At 44.0% G+C, this 15928-nt stretch overlaps 1 protein-coding gene across 1 annotated transcript in view; it reads left to right on the top strand.

Annotated features, from left to right (window-relative positions):
• LOC120920107 (high affinity immunoglobulin gamma Fc receptor I-like) overlaps window positions 1–15928 on the top strand; it is a 38992-nt gene continuing 23064 nt past the window's right edge. The window contains exons 1-3 of the mRNA XM_040332020.1: window positions 1–82; window positions 8690–8710; window positions 14618–14875. Coding sequence (XP_040187954.1) covers window positions 37–82; window positions 8690–8710; window positions 14618–14875 — 325 coding nt within the window. The 5' untranslated portion in view covers window positions 1–36. The remainder of the gene's footprint in view (window positions 83–8689; window positions 8711–14617; window positions 14876–15928) is intronic.

Here is a 15928-nt window from a genome sequence, read left to right on the forward strand (position 1 = left end):
ACAGCGCCATTCCTGGCAGACATTTCTACAGAGACCATGAGAGGTACAACAAGGTCAGTCCTGATATGGGTGATCCTAATTGGTAAGTTACCAATAATATGTATTTATTGGCCTGTATTGTTACACATAAGTGATCATGTGCTTTATCATATAATGATTTTTTACATATTTTTAAGCAATTTTGTTTGGACTGTTACTTTGTACTTAATTTTCTGTATGTGTGTAACAACTTGCATGTACGGTAACTGAATATATACTAAATACAATACAATATATATATATATATATATATATATATATATATATATATATATATATATATATATATATATATACTGTATTTATCGACAGATAACACGCACCTTTATTTTAAGAGGGATGTTTCATGAAAAATAAATACATTTTAAATAAAGCACTTGGAAGCAAAATAAGGGTCCGTGCCCATCAATGCAGCCTGATCAATGCCCATCTGCAGCCTCACATTTGCAAGCCTCGAGCCTGTTTTTCAGATTTGGTGTTTGCGGGACTAAAACATTTTTTTTTGCTATAAAATTACTTAAAACCCCCAAACATTATATATTTTTTTTTCTAACACCCTAGAGAATAAAATGGCAGTCATTGCAATACTTTGTCACACCGTATTTGCGCAGCGGTCTTACAAGCGCACTTTTTAAAAAAAAAAATCACTTTTTTAAATTAAAAAATAAGACAACAATAAATTTGGCCCAATTTTTTTACATATTGTGAAAGATAATGTTACGCCGAGTAAAATGATACCCAACATGCCAACATGTCACGCTTACAAATTGCGCCCGCTCGTGGCATGGCGTCAAACTTTTACCCTTAAAAATCTCGATAGGCGACGTTTAAAAAATTCTACAGGTTGCATTTTTTGAGTTACAGAGTAGGCCTAGGGCTAGAATTATTGCTCTCGCTCTAACGATCGCGGCGATACCTCACTTGTGTGGTTTGAACACAGTTTCTATATGCGGGCGCTACTCGCGTATGCGTTCGCTTCTGCGTGCGAGCTCGTCGGGACGGGTCACTTTAAAAAAAATTTTTGGGGGTTTTCGTATTTCTTTTTATTTATTTTACAATTTTCAACACTGAAATAAAAAAAAAAAATCACTTTTATTCCTATTACAAGGAATGTAAACATCCCATGTAATAGAAAAAAGCATGACAGGTCCTCTTAAATATGAGATCTGGGGTCAAAAAGACCTCACATCTCATATTTAGGCTTAAATGCAAAAAAAAAAAAAAAAAAATTTGAAACTGTCATTTTTTCAAATGACAAAAAAAAAAAAAATTTGCTTTAAGAGGCTGGGCGGGACTGACGTTTTGACGTCACTTCCGCCCAGCAAAGCTATGAGGACGGGTGAAGGAGGTTTTTCCTTCACTCGCAACCCCGCACAGCTGCCGAACAGTCCCGATCTCCTCCGCCGCTACCGACGGCTCCGGGAAGGGGCAGAGGGCGCGGGAGAGCGGCTGGAGGGGGGGCCCCTCTCCCGCCACCGATAACGGCGATCTTGCGGAGAATCCGCCGCGGAGACCGTCGTTATCGTTTACACGGCCGCCCACTGAAGAGTTGAATATCTCGGTTGTGGCAGCAGCTGCTGCCGTTACCGAGATATTCATCTTTAAAGTGCCGACGTAGAATGACGGTGGGCGGTCGGTAACTAGTTAATCAATGCCCATCTGTAGCCTCACAATTGCCCATAAATGCAGCCTGATCAATGCCCATCTGCAGCTTCACAATTGCCCATCAATGCAGCTTGATCAATGCCCATCTGTAGCCTCACAATTGCCCATCAAGCAAGCTTGATCAATGCCCATCTGCAGCTTCACAATTGCCCATCAAGCAAGCTTGATCAATGCCCATCTGCAGCTTCACAATTGCCCATCAATGCAGCCTGATCAATGCCCATCTGCAGCTTCACAATTGCCCATCAATGCAGCTTGATCAATGCCCATCTGCAGCCTCCCCATTGCCATGAATGCAGCCAGATCAATGCCCATCTCAGGGTGGGGGCGGGATGAGCACAATCGGACTACATGCAGTGAGAATCTCTTGTTTACTCGGCGGCCTCTTTAATACAAAGTCCCGCCTCCTGGACCACCTTCTATGATAGACAGAACACTGGTCCAATGCCGGCCCAGGAGACAGGACTTCCTATCTATGTATCTGTAATGGTCAGGGGTTAATGCCGTTACGATATTCCATTCCACAATCCAGCAGACAGGACCCATTGGATTTCCCCCAGAAAACGAGACACACAGCTCTGTTCTCTGGTTCCAAACGAATACAGATACTTTAATGGTAAACTCAGGCTTTTATACAGTAGAAAGCATGCTGCAGTAATCAAAGGAACACCCACAACATCATACAACGGGTGCGAACGAGCCTCCAATACGCGTTTCTTGGGTAGACTTTCTGGCACTGGGTCTGACACAATCCACATGAGCTAACTACTAACCATTTACCCAGATGAGGTGACTCTGAGATAAGCTCTTTTCACCTCAATACAATACACATTCCTTTAGGAAACATAAGTCAGACATCTGACCTTTTAGATTGTGTTAATTCACATTCCACATCTATCATCAATAGAACTTTCACACAATACAGTTTTAATTAGCATCACACAATGAACAGGTCTTTAGAAGCCAAACTAAGGTTAATTTACATGACAGTATCAGACTTAATTACATATGTTCCACATTGAATGAATCACTGTCCAATTGACCTGTTGGGTTCAGAATTAACCACCTGTAATATTTCAAGATATTCTGAATATATTGTGGATTATCATTTACTGTCCCATCTCATGTAATCCGAGATATAATTTCTCAGTCATCCTATGCCCCTAGTGGACATAGGATGACCCTAGACACAAGAGTCATTGGTGAAACTGAAACAGGAGTACCCCACACCCTTCAAGAGCCTCTGGGTCCTACGGGCCATACCGTTACAGTATCTATCTATCTCTCTATGTATATATCTATTTATATAACCGTATTTTCCGGCGTATAAGACGACTTTCTAACCCCTTAAAATATTCTTAAAAGTCGGGGGGCGTCGTATACGGTACGGTAACCTAACATCCTTACCTTATCCTAAGACATGCAGAATCGCGGCCGTACGTTTTTTCAAAAGCCGTGCCTCCTACGTCTTCTGTTCCGTGATAGGCGGAACACTCAGCTTCCCAGGAGGCACTGTGTTCAGTGTCCGCCTATCACGGAGGCCCTCTCGTCCTCGGACAAGAGGGCCTCTGTGATAGGCGAACACTGAACACAGTGCCTCCTGGGAAGCCGACTGTTCCGCCTATCGCGGAACAGAAGACGTAGTAAAAAACGTACGGCCGCGATTCTGCATGTCTTAGGATAAGGTAAGGGCACAGCGAGTCTGGCATGTAATGGGGCACAGTCTGGCATGTAATGGGGCACAGTCTGGCATGTAATGGTGGCACCGTGAGGCGAGACATGACTAGTGTTGTAATATTAATATAGATGTGTAGGTATTTAAAATGTTATGTTATATAAGAAGGTCAGTATGGTGGCCTGAGTTTATGGGAGGAGCCCGGAGGGTATTTAAGCAGCCCACTCACACATGCTCTTTGTCGGTTCAGTGTGCGGTGCTACGCGTCACTGGGCCGACTCTTCCCAGCTCACCTCATGTCCGTGAGTCTGCGCATTCAATCGCATTCGACACCCTCCTGCCCTTCCCTTTTTCAGGGCACTTCTCAGCATATCCTTCTTCAATTAACTACCCATTACTTACCTTGGGTATGCCCCCTTTTCTTGGCATACTGACCAGACCACCAAGGCACACTTCAGGTCTATTTATGTTGTAAGTCTTGTCGCGTGTTTATGTGATCCACATCTCTCTCGGTCAGAGGGTAACGACCATAAATATATATATATGGCATGGTTTACATACAGGCATTCAAGGTTACACATGAAAAGGTGTTTGCTGACCAAAAGGGTTAGTGGTCAAACACAGATCAAAGGGACAGCTGAAGATTCTTTGATGTGTTAATCTTATCTAAGACAACCTAGGTGTGTGGCCTGGTACTTCCTTACATAAGGAAGTGTTTATTGATGTTAATTAGACTTGTGGGATGTTCATTCAATGGGAACATTTGGTTGGCCCCCCCCCCCCCCCCTCCAGTGTGAGTCCAATATTTGAAGCACTCAAGCTGGCATTCAAGGAGTCTAGTCTAGTCTTGTCACTCTATGATGAACATTGCACAGGTCTAGGAGAAGATGGGATTCTGAATTATACTCTGTTGGATTCTTGTATCATCTGTGGACTTTGTATGTTATTGGAAGATCCATTAAATGCGTTCTCTGGAGAACCTGGTGTGAGTTGCTGCGGAACAACAAATTTATAGTCATCGTACTAACATCTAAGATATTAATTATCTGACCGGAGTACTGGGCACACATATACCTTATCACTACAACTAGTAGGAAGGGGGTAGTCTTATACGGCGAGTATATCCCAAAACCAACATTTTGGCTGGAAAATTAGGGGGTCGTCTTATACGCCCAGTCGTCTTATACTCCGGCAAATACGGTATATATTAGGGTTGTCCCGATACCACTTTTTTGAGACCGAGTACAAGTACCGATACTTTTTTTCAAGTACTCGCCGATACCGAATACCGATACTTTTTTTAAATGTCATGTGACAGTATTTTTTTTTTCACTATTTTTTTTTTTTACAGTGATTTTTTTATTTATTTATTTTTTAGGGGGGGGGTGAATTGTCAGTGTGTTTTTTTATTTTATTTATTTTTTTACATTTTTTTTTTTTTTATTTTTTAATATTTATTGCAATTTTTTTTTTTTTTTAATCAGCCCTGTTGGGGGGCTTTGGTGAGATTTCAGGGGTCTTAACAGACCTCTGGCATCTCCCCTTTAAGACAGAGAAAGGGACTAGGGAAACAGATTCCCCAGTCCCTTTCTCAGCTGCTTCAGCTGAAATGAATGGAGGGAAGCTCCTCCATTCATAAACTGAAGCATCGTAAACACAGGAGGTTACGATGCTCAGTTATATGAATGGACAGAGTCGGTGATCACCGACTCTGTTCATTCAGAAATGGTAGGAGCCGGGCTTAGCGGCTCCTACCTCCGCTCTCCCCCCTGACAGATTGAGGGGGGAGAGCGGCACTGCAAAAAAAACTGCACGGACTGACGGAGAGATGCACGGACGGACGGACGGACGGGGGGGGGGGGGGGAGGAAAAAACTGCACGGACAGACGGGGGGGGGGGGGAAGGAGGAAAGAACTGCACGGACGGACGGACGGGGGGGGGGGGGGAAGGAGGAAAGAACTGCACGGACGGACGGGGGGGGGGAAGGAGGAAAGAACTGCACGGACGGACGGGGGGGGGGGGGAGGAGGAAAGAACGACACGGACGGGGGAAGGGAAGGAGAGAGAGCGGCACGGACGGACGGGGGGAGGTGAGAGAGCAGCAGGGACAGGAAAGTCAACAGCACGGGGGGAGAGAAGATTTGCAACTCCCCTGCCTGCCCGCCCAAGTATCGGGTGAAGCATCGGGAGCATTTCCCCGAGTACAAGTACTCGGGAAATGCTCGGTATCGGGACATCCCTAGTATATATATATATATATATATATATAAATAATCGTATTTGCCGGAGTATAAGACAACATTTTTGTTTGCACACGATTGGATGGTGGAAGTCAGCAGAGCTTCCCCTCATTACTAAGCTCTGGAGCAGTCTATCTGTCTTTAGTAAATCAAACCCAATGCATTATTCAGCCAGTGGCGACTGGTGCTAAATATTTGGAGGGAGATGGACTCCTCCCGACTCCGACCCCTAGCATTAGATGTATGAGAACGTGGTGGCGATCCGCTGCCAACCCCCATGGGAGTCTGACCTTAACTTAGGAGGCAGGGGGAAGGAAGAGCCGGGCCATTGCTTCTCCTTCTGGCTGAACAGGAAGTGTGTCCTGAGACACGATTGGGTCTCAGGACCCCCTTCCTGATTGTCACACAACTGGGTGGGCCCAGGACGCAGTGCTCTGCGCCCCAAGCCCACCCTTTTTTAAGCCAATTAGAGCCTCAGGCCCTAATCATGTGCTTCAAAAAAATAAAATAAAACCCATAGAAATCCATGCGTCAGGCACCCTGCATGTAGATTAGGGGGGCGGCCCGCTGTGCCCCATATGGATGGCCCCCCCCTCCCCACTGCATTCAGCATGATTAGGTATGGTGCACCTATCATGCATTGCATTAAATCAATTTTTCATCGGCTAAAGAGAGAGGAGCTTAAAAATGTTGCCATTTCACTAGTAATATTAAAATGTAAATTAAATAGTTTTCAGTGGTGCCCTAACCCTTGTTGTGAGTTTTCTCTAAGTTGGACCTTTGGCCGAGTCCAGGATTGGCAAGCACTTGAAGGCTTTGCATCGAGTGTTGTTCACCTTTTGTAATTTTTTATTATTTTCATATACAGTTGCCATAAAAAGTATGTGAACCCTTTTGGAATGATATGGATTTCTGCACAAATTGGTCATAAAATGTGATCTGATCTTCATCTAAGTCAAAACCTCATCCCAACTGTGAAGTATGGTGGTGCTGCCAAACGAGGTTCAACCAGTTATTAAATCCAAGGGTTCACATACTTTTTCCACCTGCACTGTGAATGTTTACATGGTGTGTTCAATAAAAACATGGTAACATTTAATTCTTTGTGTGTTATTAGTTTGAAGTGGTTGTATACCCTCATGGTATACTTGCACCTACAGGTAAGCCTACATTAAGGCTTACCTGTAGGTCTTTGCAATATCTCCTTAACCCACATGGAGATATTTGCAGAAAAGCGGGCGCCGATGTCTACGGTGCATGCGCGCCGTAGACAACGGCGCAGACGCACTGAGCGCGGCGACTCCTGAATGGGATAATGCCGGAAATGTGCACATGCGCGGGGATCGTGCCGTTCTGTGCGCATGCACGGGAGTGACATCATCGCCACTCTGGCCAATCACATCGCTGGAGCAGCGATACCCAGAAGTCACTCCGGGTATCATGGCGCAGTTGACTAAAAGGTCTGTGTATGCTGCATTTTTAAATATTCACTAAAAACGTCTGAACTTAATAAGTTGGAGAGATGACACATACCTTTGGCCATATAATATATATTATGTATTTATTTATTTATGAAATGTGGTTTGCTATCAGAGCCCTAATTTCATCGGGATGTAGCGATCAGTCCAGATGAGGTGCAATGTAGCCAGGGCCGCCATCAGAAATTTTGGCGTCACGCTTCACGAAAATAGCCGGAGTAGGTCTCGGCTCTTCACGGCGCTATACGGCGCCTGCGCACAGACATCGGAGATGACGTGAAGAGCAAACACCTATTTTGGCTATTTCCGTGAAGTGTGACGCGCCATAGCCGGCCGTCAATCATGAGCCCTCTGCATAGGAACGCCCATTCCCCTGAAACTTTACTACGCGATTAAACAGTGAGTACGGCGCCAAAAAAAAATATAAAGGCATACTGTAGCTCACGCTACTATGCTGAATGACATGCTAGAGAAAAAAATTTTTTTTTAGGGAGAACCCCCACTTTAAAGAAAGGAGGCCAAGGTCCCAATAGGCCTAAAACCAAAACCGTACCTGCTAGTCACTTCTAAGGCCTCCAGTCGCAAAAACCATCGACTCAGAGACAAAAAAAAAAAAAAAAAAGGGGGCCCTGGGCCCTTTACAAAAAAAAAAAAAAAAAAAAAGTATAAAAAAAAAAAAAGTATAAAAAAAAAAAAGAAGGGGGGGGTTGCCCGGCCCTGGGCCCCTTACAAAAAACGGGACCCTTTAATAAAAACAAAACAAAAAAAATATAAAAAAATTAATTAAAAAAATGTATATATTTTTTTTTAAAAAGGGGGTTGCCATCCTGGACCCTGGGGACCTCCGGGCATCTGGGGACCTCTAAGCCCTTTAATAAAAACAAAAAACAAACAAAAAAATATATATAAAAAAAAATTAATAAAGGGGGGTTGCCATCCTGGTCCCTGGGGACCTCTGGGCCCTTTCATAAAAAAAATATATATATATATATATATATATATATATATATATATATATATATATATATATATACACACATTTTTTTAATTTTTTTCGTTTTTTATTAAAGGGGCCCAAACCCCCCATTTTTTAATATTTTTTTTTATTAAAAAAATATTTTTTGTTATATATATATATATATATACACACATATACACACACACAAAAAAAAAACAAAAAAAAAATAAAAAAATGTTTATATATATATATATATATATATATATATATATATATATATATATATATATATATATATAGGCCCCTGGGGAACTCCAGGCCCCTTACAACAAAAAAAAGGAGGTTGCCATCTGGGGACCTCCGGGCCCCTTACAGGTGTACTGCCTGTACCCCCCTGTTTGCGACCCTGAATGTAGCTGTCAGACTACATTGTGGGTTATGAGTGTCAAGGTAGAGTATCTTTGTATCTGTAGGGATATTCATTATGTGGATATAAAAACATTATGGTCAGACCGTGTAATAATTATAAAAAAAATAATAATTTGAGTTGACCAAAAACATCTATGGTTCCTTTGAATTTTCGGGGATTATGAATGGTGGTTCTAAGTCTTACTTTTTTTTTTTTTTTTTTTTAGGGATCATGACAGACAGCCAAGGTAAGTTTCAGAGTATGTTCATTTTAAAAGATCAAGCACTGACTTATAGAGCAACATCAAAATCATTCATCGTAAATATTATGATTCTTTCACCAGTGTACCAATTAAAGTGTTACTAAACCCAGGAGTAAAAAAAAGAAAAAAGTTTCAGAAACTCACATGATCATTAAACTGAAGTCAATTGAAATTTTAATAATTCTGTTAAATTATATTTGCTGCCTTTAAACCACTTAAGGACCGCCTCCTGCACATATACGTCGGCAGAATGGCACGGCTGGGCACAGGCACGTACCTGTATGTTGCCCTTTAAGAGCCCAGCCGTGGGTCCGAAGCTCCGTGACCGCGCCCATGGGACCCGCGGACCCAGGAGCTGAAGAACGGAGCAGGTCGCAGGAGCTGAAGAAAGGGGAGAGGTGTAAACACACCTTCCCCGTTCTTCTGTGTGGCAGTGTCACTGATCTTCTGTTCCCTGATATAGGGAACGCCGATCAGTGATGTCACACCTACAGCCACGCCCCCTACAGTAAGAATCACTCCCTTAGGGCACACTTAACCCCTTAGCGCCCCCTAGTGGTTAACCCCTTCACTGCAATTGTCCATTTTCACAGTAATCAGTGCATTTTTATAGCACTTTTCGCTTTGAAAATAACAATGGTCCCAAAAATGTGTCAAAAGTGTCCGATGTGTCCGCCATAATGTCGCAGTCATGAAAAAAAACGCTGATCGCCGCCATTACTAGTAAAAAAAAAAAAAAATTAATAAAAATGCCATAAAACTACCGTATTTATCGGCGTATATCGCGCACTATTTTCCCCTTAAAATAAGGGGAAAATCGTGGGTGCGCGATATACGCCGATGGCCGCTTCCCGCGCTCAGTTTGAAATCCTGCGCCGACATATACCGAGTGCAGTACACTCGGGTACATTCGGCTAGTCTCTGCTTCGCTCGTGCTCACGCATAAACGTCACAGAGCGTGAGCGTGAGCGACGCCGAGCCTTGCCGAATGTACCTGAGTGTACTGCACTCGGTATATGTCGGTGGAGGCGTTCGAACTGAGCGCGGGAAGCGGGTACTCAACTAGAGGCGCGCGCTGGAGAAGCCGGAAGGACACCATCGAGGCCGGACCGGACGATGGACGCTGGGAAGACACCAAAACTGTAAGTAATAAAATCATATAACTTTTTTTTTACAGGAATTTCAGGGGGCAAATTTAGGGGTGCGCAGTATACGCGCGAGTTATACCGCGATAAATACGGTATCCCCTATTTTGTAAATGCTATAACTTTTGCGCAAACCAATCGATAAACGCTTATTGCGTTTTTTTTTACCAAAAATATGTAGAAGAATACGTATCGGCCTAAACTGAGAAAAAAAAAAAAAGTTTTTTTTATATATTTTTGGGGGATATTTATTATAGCAAATGTAAAAAATATTGCATTTTTTTTAAAATTGTCGCTCTATTTTTGTTTACAGCGCAAAAAAATAAAAACCGCAGAGGTGATCAAATACCACCAAAAGATGGCTCTATTTGTGGGAGAAAAAAAGGCTGCCAATTTTGTTTGGGAGCCACGTCGCACGACCGCGCAATTGTCAGTTAAAGCGACGCAGTGCCGAATCGCAAAAACTGGCCAGGTCCTTTACCTGCATAATGGTCCGGATCTTAAGTGGTTAAAGTGAATCTAAAGTCCGCAGGGTGGGTGGAGGCTCTTGCCATAATGTGCCAACAAACTTACCAACCAATGTACCTTTTTCAGCACTGGCATGTTCCGACTTGCAGTTGTCACATCTTCCTCCACCATTGTCATGTTCTCTGGCTTCGCTCCTTCTCGAAAATTGGTTTGCCAATGATGATGTGACTCCTGCACATATGCACAGAAGTCCCCAAAACCCTGCTCCATTGTCTGCATCTGACAGATGTGCGGAAATGAGCTGGTAGTGTACACTGCACTGTGCATATACCACAGGCTGTGTGGTAGGAACAAGAGGAGGAGATTTTTCAGCAAAACAAACTTTGCACGTCAGAAGACAGCAATGACATAGATGTCAGAAAGGGTTTATTAAAGCGGTGTTTCACCCTAAAAAAAAACTTTCTAGCATGTCATTCAGCATAGTAGCGTGAGCTACAGTATGCCTTTATATTTTTTTTTTGGCGCCGTACTCACTGTTTAATCGCGTAGTAAAGTTTCAGACTCCCCGCGGGGAATGGGCGTTCATATGCAGAGGGCTCGTGATTGACGGCCGGCTATGGCGCGTCACGCTTCACGAAAATAGCCGGAGTAGGTCTCGGCTCTTCACGGCGCTATACGGCGCCTGCGCACAGACATCGGAGATGACGTGAAGAGCAAACACCTATTTTGGCTATTTCCGTGAAGTGTGACGCGCCATAGCCGGCCGTCAATCATGAGCCCTCTGCATAGGAACGCCCATTCCCCTGAAACTTTACTACGCGATTAAACAGTGAGTACGGCGCCAAAAAAAAATATAAAGGCATACTGTAGCTCACGCTACTATGCTGAATGACATGCTAGAGAAAAAAATTTTTTTTTAGGGAGAACCCCCACTTTAAAGAAAGGAGGCCAAGGTCCCAATAGGCCTAAAACCAAAACCGTACCTGCTAGTCACTTCTAAGGCCTCCAGTCGCAAAAACCATCGACTCAGAGACAACTCGCAGGTACCCATACACCAACTGGGAGCTGTACCTCAGACGGGTCCCTACACCATACAGTACCTTTTTTGTGCCCATATGACCTAAAAGGACCTTGAACCCCGCCAATTGCCACAAATGGCTCCCCAGGACACAAGTCCCCAAAACACGAAAAAACCCACCAAATGTAGGGTGGGAAGTTGTTCCACACTCTTCTTCATTCCGACTGGAGACCACACCCTTTTCCGTCCCCTAATCACTTCCCTCCAAAGCTCCACCCAGCCCCCATATCCAACTTTAAACAGCCCTAGGTAATGCCCCTGAAGCGTCCCCAAGTCCCTTTAACCCCTGTCATGCCGGCCCTCCGTTTATTGCCTTGGGGTTCTACTCCGGGCCTCTCTTTCTACCTATTCCTAACATTTTAGCTTGAAAAAAAAAAAAAGACTGGATTTTTTTCTAGCACATGTCCGGGTACTTAAAGTGACAGGTTCCCCCTTATTCGCTAACAGTTGCTTTGTATAGGCTCTGTTCCATTAGTAAAGGCTCTGTTCCATTAGTAAATCAACACCAGTGTGTTCCAATATTTGAGAACCTCCAACTGATCTTAATTGAAATACCTAAGCCCAACAGGTAAACCTAATTCTTAATGAATTCCTAACTCCTACATTTGATAACCCTACCTAACCCTAAGGCCGCGTACACACAGTCAGTCCATCCGATGAGAATGGTCCGACGGACCGTTTTCATCGCTTCACCGCTGAAGCAGACTGATGGTCTGATGTGCGTACACACCATCCGTTAAAAAACCGACCGATTCCAACGCGGTGACGTAAAACACAACAACGTGCAGAGAAAAGTTCAATGCTTCCAAGCATGCGTCGACTTGATTCTGAGCATGCACGGGTTTTGAACCAATGCTTTTGTGTACTAACCATCGGTTTGGACCTATCGGTCAGCGGTCCATCGGTTTGATTTTAAAGCTAGTTCTCTAATTTTTGTCCGAAGGACAACAGACCGATGGGCCGTACACACAGTCGGTTTGGACCGATGAAACTGAACTTCAGGCCGTTTTCATCAGTTTGGACCGGTCGTGTGTACGCGGCCTAACAGTTTGTCTTGACTATTGAACTTTAACACCCTAATACCCCAACCCTAACTTTAAATCCGATCTCCAGGCATACTCAATTTCCATATCATCCAATTACTTTTTTTTTGCCATCTGACTCTCTGGCTTGTGTCCCTCACCGCTTTTAGGGGTGCAGTGCCACAATCTATGTCTATGTGGACTGATTGCTTCTTCGTAATGATGTTCAGCACTACAGTCTACAGGACCTGAAAGAACATTCACTGCTGGACAGCCAATAGGTAGTGTCTACTGCCTCGTTTCCACTGAGCGGATAGGTTCGGTACGGTACGCTATTTTGGGTGTTTCCACTATGAAAGTGTGCCATTAAACCGAACCGTACCGGACCATTCTGGGTCCTGCTTCAGATGTGGGCCATAGATGTAACGGTTCCATTAGGGCGGAGATACAATACATTCTACTGATTGGTGGACGCGCTAGGCATTTTTTCTAACCCCTGAATGGTCCCCGACGGTCCGATTTGCAGTGGAAACGCTCACGAGAATAGACCGGTCCCATTCTAACCGCTCCAAATTTACTGACCCGAACCGTTCCGTTCAGTGGAAACAAGGCATATGTGACCCATAAAGTGATGTGTATGCCCCAAGGAGGTGAACATATTCGCTAGCACACCATGGATCAACAGGCTGAGCAGGGACCCTTCGTCAGGCATGTCTGACAAAGGGGCCCTGCACGGCTCTGAAACGTTGCACCTATTTTTGTGATGTGATCTTTATAAATAAAAGAAACCTTTGGATGGAAGTGTTGACCCATGGTGTGCTGGCAAATATGTTCACTTGCTTGATGTTTCCAGGACCCAACTGGTAATCGCTACAGCACCCACCATTTTAAGAGCCATACTTTCTGGGAACGTGTGCGATCGGAATATTGATGAGACTATGCCCTAAGGAGGACCCATCTCCTCTGCAGATATAGAGCTATAAGACTCGGAAAACAGTACATCTTTATCGGTGTCCATGTGGATTAGTTGCTTCTTTGTAATGGCATCCAGCACTGCAACTTAGGACCTAACTTTCACTGCTGGATAATCAATAGGTAGTGTCTATGTCACCCATGGAGTGATGTGTATACCCAAAGGAGGACCCTCTTATGTAGAATAAGAGACCCAAGACTCGGAAACCCACTAAATCTGTATCTGTGTCCATGTGGACCAGTCACTTCTTCATAATGGCATTCAGCACTGCAGTTTTTAGGACCTGAGAGGACCTTCACTGCTGGACAGCCAATAGGTAGGATCTATGTCATTCATACAGTAATGTGTATTCTACAAGGTGGATACTCCTTCTCTGCAAGAAAAGTGATAAAAGACTTGGGACCCAGTGTATCTTTAAAGCAATATAGTTGGTGGAGAGCAAAGAGCGCAAGGGTGTTTACTCCTGAAGTTCAGGTTTACTGCCTAACGCCTGACACCATTTGAGTTGGGTTGTCCCAATCTAACCTTTAAGCTAATGCCTTAAGCCTCGTACACAAGCTCGGTTTTCTTGAGTAAACCGAGCGTGTGTACGAGGCTTTCAGGTTTATCGTCTGGAAATATTGCCAGATTCTTGACGAGAAAAATAGAGATCCTGCTCTCTATTTTCTCATCGAGATTCTTGTCGGCCTGTTTCCCGACGAGAAACCCGAGAGTGTGTATACTTGCCTGTCGCCGTGGAAACCCGTGCATGCGCGGAATGACTTTGACGCATGCGCGGTAGATTCCACGGCATAGGTAGGGTGAAGCAAGATGGCGGCGACGGCATCGAATGTGACGAGCGCATGCTCGTCGTACACAATGACGTCACTGTGTTCTTGCCTTTCAAAAGAACCGTGGTTCTTTTGAAAGGACTGTGTGTACACTCGGGCGGCAAGAGATTCTTGCCAAGAATCTCATCAGGAAAAACGACGTTTTTTTCCTAAAAAGATTCTGGCCCGTGTGTACGAGGCCTAACACTAGCTATCTGTTGTTGGGCACAGCTTCCATTTCTACATGCCATAAAATGTATGATTCAAGGCCAACAGATTGGGTCTGCTTGTAGAGCGTACATTCACTAGTTGTGCAATGTGTGGTTTATTCTTCCAAAATGTATACTGTTTCAGTGGCTTTCTTGTTGTATCACCTGAGTAATATATTACCTTCCAGGAGCATCAGAAAGACCAATAGTGACTTTCAATCCCAACTGGGCCAAAGTATTCACAGGAGAGTCTATAACTATGACGTGCTACACAAGCCTGGCCCATCAAAATCAAAGGTTTTCCTGGTACAAAGATGATGAGCAGTTACCTGTCAATGGCCAAACGTATACAATATCCTATACCAGAACTGGACATACTGGAAATTACCAGTGCGGGACAACTTTTAATGAAACTAGTGGTATTAGTAGCCTGGAGGTTATCTATGGTAAGTTCCCCGGTAAGGTAAGGATTAGACACTTTTTTGTCTTTTCTATAGAAGCATGGTGGTACTTTTTTTGCTTCGTGAAGAAGAGGTCTAACCAGGGCCGATCCTAGCCAGGGTGCTTTGCACCCAGGCGCCTGCAAAGGTGGGGGCGCCGAAGTGCCAGAATTCTCCCCTCCCTCCTTTGTATCCGTCCAGAACTAGTGTTCTGAGCATAGGTGTGTGTCCGTCCAGCCTGGCAGTGCTTGGGGGAGGGGCTGCTCCTCTTCCTGACACGTGGATTCTAGTTTTCAGTGGCTGCTGAGTGCTGATGTGCAGGAATGAATTCCTCACACTGGGAGTCTTGGCTCCCACACTGTCTCCACCAACTCCAGTTGGAATGCCTCCCACTCCCATCTCTATCTTGGGCTGAATAGCTTAGTAATAGTTTGTCTTGTACTGGTCTTATTTGCTATATTGGTCTCGAATTGTACCATACTAGTTTTACAACAGTGACCTCACTTGCAGAAAAGCTGAAGAGAATAAGCCCAGTTAGAACAAGTAGACACCTTGCGAGTACAGGAATATAATTAATTTGCTTTGATATACCAGTGCTTTGGATTACAAGCATGTTTCTGGAACGAACTATGCTCGCAATCCATGGTTTTACTGTAGTTGGGTTTATATTTTCACAACATTTTATTTTTTAAATGTGTTTCCATGCCATTTCTCTTTTTATGTTTATTTTCGTTTTATATATTTATAATAGATCTTCAAAGAAATATCAAATGTGGCACAAAGGGAGCTTCAATGAAGTGTTGATTTGTGAAGTGGCTGAAATAGCAGGGATCATTCGGAGTCTTGTGTAATGTGTATCTAGTGTATACTTCAACAATAATAATAATAAACCTATCTTCTGAAGTATGTTCACAGTTTCCAATAGCTTCTTTAACCACTTGGGATCCGTGCTATGGACGAAAGACGTCCACAGCGTGGCTCTCAAGTGCCGAGTGGACGTCCTCTTGTTGTCATTCCCCGTGCGCGCTGCTGGGGGCGCGCAGCGGGGAAACAACGTGC

Source organism: Rana temporaria, chromosome 13, assembly GCF_905171775.1.
Source record: "Rana temporaria chromosome 13, aRanTem1.1, whole genome shotgun sequence".
NCBI classification, from domain to species: Eukaryota; Metazoa; Chordata; class Amphibia; order Anura; family Ranidae; genus Rana; species Rana temporaria.